Raw genomic sequence first — 5,496 nt, 5'->3', positions numbered from 1 at the left:
ACAGTATAAAGTACAATATGTACCTCTGAGATGTAGTACAGTATAAAATACAATATGTACCTCTGAGATGTAGTGGAAGAGAAGAACTAAGTAACATAAATACTGAAGTATAGTACTTGAGTAAATACCTGGATCTCCATGTCGGTGATGGTGAACCCGTCTTTCTCTCGGCTGTCTCTGACTCTGAGGATGAATCTGCCGAATCGTCCCGTCTCTCCTTCCTCCTCGTCTTCCTCCCTCTGCTCCTCCTCTTCGTCCTCCTCCTTCACCCTCCTCCTCTTCCTCGGCTGTGGCCAGTACAGCTCACATTTCTGGAATAACACACTTTCAGTATTGGTGAAGAAGAGGACGACCGGAGGAAGCAAAGGAGGAGTCGTGTCTCCTCACCTCGTTGTTCTCCTTCAGTCTTGTCACCATGACGATGATGCTGCTCTTTTCCTGCCACACCATGTCCCAGAAGTCCCCCACGGTGTGAACCATCGGGCCCTGGGTGGCGATGAAGGCCCTGGGAGCTCCTCCGTAACCCTGTAGAGAGACCAGGTCAGACCTTCAGCTGATCAATCAAACCAACCAACAACTCAACCAACTATTCAACAAACTAATCCACCAACCAACCAACATCAACCAACCAACCATCCAACCAATCAATCAAACAAACAACCAAACAACAAATGAATCAAACAACCAAACATCCAGCACACCAAACAACCAACACCAATCAACCAATCAACCAACCGAAAAAAACAACTCCAACCAACCAAACAACCACACAACCAACCAATCAACCAACCAACCAACCAACCAACATCAAATAACCAATCAACCAACCAACCAACATCAACCAACCAACATCAACCAACCAATCCACCAACCACCTAACCAAAATCAACCAACCAATCAACCAACCAACCAACACCAATCAACCAATCCACCAACCAACCAGCCAAAAAAAACAACTCCAACCAACCAAACAACCACATAACCAACCAATCAACCAACCAACCAACATCAACCAACCAACTAACCAACCAACCAATCCACCAACCACCTAACCAACATCAACCAACCAACCAACCAACCAACATCAACCAACCAACCAACCAACATCAACCAACCAACCAACCAACCAATATCAACCAACCAACTAACCAACCAACCAATCCACCAACCACCTAACCAACATCAACCAACCAATCAACCAACCAACCAACATCAACCAACCAACCAACCAACCAATATCAACCAACCACATAACCAACCAATCAACCAACCAACCAACATCAACCAACCAACTAACCAACCAACCAATCCACCAACCACCTAACCAACATCAACCAACCAATCAACCAACCAACCAACATCAACCAACCAACCAACCAACCAACATCAACCAACCAACTAACCAACCAACCAATCCACCATCAACCAATCACATAACCGACCAACCAACCAACCGACCAACCCACCAACCAAGGCAGAGGACCAGCTCCTAGGATCATATTGACCCAGAGCAGCATCTAGCGTCTGTCTGTCTAAGCTACTGGAAGCTATTTTAATAGACAGTAACAGTTGTTGTGTTCAGGGCTTAATATTTGCTTTCTGTGTGAAAGTATTCATGACAAAACCAACAGTTTTATAAAATGTATTGAAATGTGAATTAATCACTCAAGAAAACCTCCCCCAGTGTGTGAACGCCTTAACTCTCACACCAATAACTGCGCAGTCGTGAAATGATGACACAAACATTATTTATTGTTTCTCCTAACATTTAACACATCAAGAACTGCTACAAAGAAACAAACTAGCATTAACATAATTAAGAGTAACTTCCCAGCAGCCTTAGCAGCAGTGACTAAACAGATACAACCTAAACTCTACATCAATAGAACTGCATAAATGAGTAATAACGTTCATGTTGTTGGTAACTGATCTCATCCCGACTCGTTATGAGGTTGAAATCAATAAAGCAGAAAATAACATGAACTTTTTCAACATGTCCCCTTTTCTTTTGAAAGCAGACCACATCCTCGATTAGACAGGAAGTCAACGATCTGCTCATCAATAACAACCGCCCAGCGTCCAATCAGCAAGTCACAGATGTGAATGTATTTAAACATATTTATTATTTATACATGTGAATAAATTCATACATGTTTAATTAAATACATTGTAGACGTTGTTACTCATCAGGAGGAGCAGGTGTCCGCTGCACATGCACACACACACACACACACACACACACACACACACACACACACACATGCACACACACACACACACACACACATGCCCACGCAGAGCGACAGCTTTGTCACACTCTATCAGCTTGTGTTCTTTAGGAAACATATTTTCTTCAGTGTCACTTAACTAATTAAATTAGGGACAAAATAATGAAATAATAAAGTTCAAACTAAAAGATGAGATGATGAAACTCGAGTTATTGAACCAATGATCTCATTACAGCGGCCAAATAAGCTTCTTCTTCTGGTGGTGGGGTTCAACCTTAAAGCCTCTACACACCGCGGATGTGAGGAATAAACAACACGAAAATGCAAAATACTCGCCTGCAAATATTTTATGTCTAGTGCTTTTATTATTGAAAGTTGAGAACAGAAGGTGCTGATGACTTGATGTTTATTTGTCGGTATTAAAAGTGTTTTTGTTTTGTGTAAATCACTTTTGAAAGTTTATTTACTGCGAAACAAATCCAATGCAGAACTTCATAATAATCATGAGGACGACATCACTGGAGACTCATTTGATCTGAGATGAACAGAAACAATCGGCTCCACACACAGAGATCCAACATGGCCGCCAGAGGGATGAGGTGTTCCATCATCATCATCTTCATCATTGACTCAATATTAAATAATCTTAGACTCTGACCCTGATGTAGTTGGCGTTGATGTAGCGGTTGGGCCCCGCCTCCTCCTCCGGGCTCCTCAGGACCACCCGGCTCTCAGGGTCTGAACAGTGAACAACAAACAAACAACAAGGTAAACAAGAGTGCAAACAGGCGTCTTTACTGTGTTTCTGCTGAGGACAGACGGACGTCACTCACTGGGCAGGATGGTTTTGTATCTGTCTTTCATCATGTGTCCCGGGACATCGAGCTCTGCGGCGCTCACAAAGTTCGGGGGGATCTTCTGTGAGGGGGAGGGAGGGGCCGGACGTTAAAACAAACACACCTCGTCTCAGATGAAGACGATGAAGACGTTTACCTGATACTCTGCGTTCAGGGTGTTGGTGTCCTCGGCGGCCAGCTGCAGCGTCGCGTGGCCGAGGGCTCGGGAGGAGGTGTGGAGCAGCTGGAGCCACACCTCCTTTGGGGTGGAGACGGAACACACAGGCTCCGCCCCCAGGCTGCTCACGTCCAACAGCAGCGAGAGATTGGAGCCCCGCCTACAAAGAAAAAAGAGCCAATCAAGAAGCGACGTAATATTTTTGTAAAGTTATTGTAATATTTTGCGTGAGTGGTAAATATTCCCAAAAATGATTACCTTTTGTGTCAGAAAGTGAGGAGTTATAATTTTTGTATTATTATTTATTATAATAAATATTATTATTAATATTATTATAATAATAATAATTATAATAATTATAATACACATACAGTACATTGTAATACACACCTCTCCTGCAGGCGGACTGAGGCTTTGCGTGGAGGTGTGGTCAATGGGGGGGGCGTGGTCGGGTCCTCAGGAAGAGGGGAGGCTGAGCGCACTGCTGACATCCTGATAGTGCGTGTGTGTGCGTGCGTGTGTGTGCGTGTGTGTGTGTGTGTGTGCGTGCGTGCGTGCGTGCGCGTGCGTGCGTGCGTGTGTGTGTCTGTGTGTTAGCGTAGTTCTGAGCTGGTCATCACACCACCATGCTGGAGAAGAGAGAAGACAAATATTAATGTCGGCCCATCATTACGTTTGTTGCATATTAATAATTAGAGAAGAATTAGAGTAGAGATCTAATTCAACTCTGTCTGTTCTGCACTCAACTCCATGTTTTCTGTCTTCAATGAGCTTCCTTATAAAGTCAGAGGATAAAGTGAAGAATCACGCTGTCGCCTCCGTTAAGGACGTTTGACATGACGAGTGAATTATTGATGCGATGGAGAAACAAACAGGATGCATGTCATCCTGAAAACAGTCTGAAACTGTGTGTGTGTGTTTGGGTGTGAGTCAGCGTGTTTCCACATCAGTTCACATCTGAAACGTTTCAGTGTGTCTCCATCAGAAGAGTTTCCTCACAGCAGGAAGTCAGAACGCCCACACACACATACACACATACACACACACACACACACACAATGCTGAAGTATAAAGACAATCGTCTGTCAATAGTTGTTTTTTTCGATTGTTACTGAATGAATTTCAAAGAAGCTCTTTTATCCGTCTGACTGTTGTTCTTCTCAATCTGACTTCTTGTCTGTTCTTGTTCTGTGTCATCAATCAGTCCACATTTAGACTAGAACAGACCACAAGTTTCTCACTAACTGAGCTCTGGGAGCTGCCTTATTGGGAGAGAAAGTATCCCAGCATGCATTTCACCTCAAGATACTATCATTATGGTTCTCCAACTGTTGTTGTGTCTATCAAATATATGTACATATATAATTTGCGTAGATATTTTCAGAGATGTAAGAAGCCGTTAGTCTGGGTGAGAGCTTTCAGTCAGCGTCCATGGTCTTCATCCTGGTGAGACACTGTGAGCTCTTTGGCTCTGATGTCTTTACAGTTTGAAACAGCAGTGATTATAGGAGGGTGAATATAATATCTAACCCGTGTTCATACTGACACGGGACATCATTTTAACACATTTATTAACTGTTGGTTTAATTGTCTAAACCTAACTAAGCAGTTTAGTTGTTTGGACCTAACTAAGTAGTGTTGTTGTCTAAACCTAACTAAGTAGTTTAGTTGTTTGAACCTAACTAACTAGTTTAGTTGTCTCAACCTAACTAAGTAGTTTAGTTGTCTAAACCTAACGAAGTAGTTTAGTTGTTTAAACCTAACTAAGTAGTTTAGTTGTTTGGACTTAACTAAGTAGTGTTGTTGTCTAAACCTAACTAAGTAGTGTTGTTGTCTAAACCTAACTAAGTAGTGTTGTTGTCTAAACCTAACTAAGTAGTTTAGTTGTTTGAACCTAACTAACTAGTTTAGTTGTCTCAACCTAACTAAGTAGTTTAGTTGCCTGAACCTAACTAAGTAGTTTAGTTGTCTAAACCTAAGTAGTTTAGTTGTCTAAACCTAAGTAGTTTAATTGTCTGAACCTAACTAAGTAGTTTAGTTGTTTGAACCTAACTAACTAGTTTAGTTGTCTCAACCTAACTAAGTAGTTTAGTTGTCTCAACCTAACTAAGTAGTTTAGTTGTCTGAACCTAACTAAGTAGTTTTGTTGTCTGAACCTAACTAAGTAGTTTAGTTGTCTAAACCTAACTAAGTAGTTTAGTTGTCTAAACCTAACTAAGTAGTTTTGTTGTCTGAACCTAACTAAGTAGTTTTG

At 42.0% G+C, this 5,496-nt stretch overlaps 1 protein-coding gene across 1 annotated transcript in view; it reads right to left on the bottom strand.

Annotated features, from left to right (window-relative positions):
• Positions 1-116: 116 nt before the first annotated feature.
• LOC116378021 (tyrosine-protein phosphatase non-receptor type 7-like) overlaps positions 117-5,496 on the bottom strand; it is a gene marked incomplete at its 3' end in the record, with an annotated part of 6,565 nt that continues 1,185 nt past the window's right edge. Inside the window, exons 2-7 of the mRNA XM_031839818.1 lie at positions 3,633-3,871; positions 3,222-3,402; positions 3,062-3,146; positions 2,887-2,966; positions 388-525; positions 117-311 (exon numbers count right to left, since the gene is read on the bottom strand). Coding sequence (XP_031695678.1) covers positions 117-311; positions 388-525; positions 2,887-2,966; positions 3,062-3,146; positions 3,222-3,402; positions 3,633-3,733 — 780 coding nt within the window. The remainder of the gene's footprint in view (positions 312-387; positions 526-2,886; positions 2,967-3,061; positions 3,147-3,221; positions 3,403-3,632; positions 3,872-5,496) is intronic.

This window comes from Anarrhichthys ocellatus, unplaced genomic scaffold (genome assembly GCF_004355925.1).
Source record: "Anarrhichthys ocellatus isolate YVR2014 unplaced genomic scaffold, GSC_Weel_1.0 scaffold1975, whole genome shotgun sequence".
Lineage (NCBI taxonomy): Eukaryota > Metazoa > Chordata > Actinopteri > Perciformes > Anarhichadidae > Anarrhichthys > Anarrhichthys ocellatus.
This window is presented reverse-complemented; position numbering and strand designations above follow the sequence as displayed.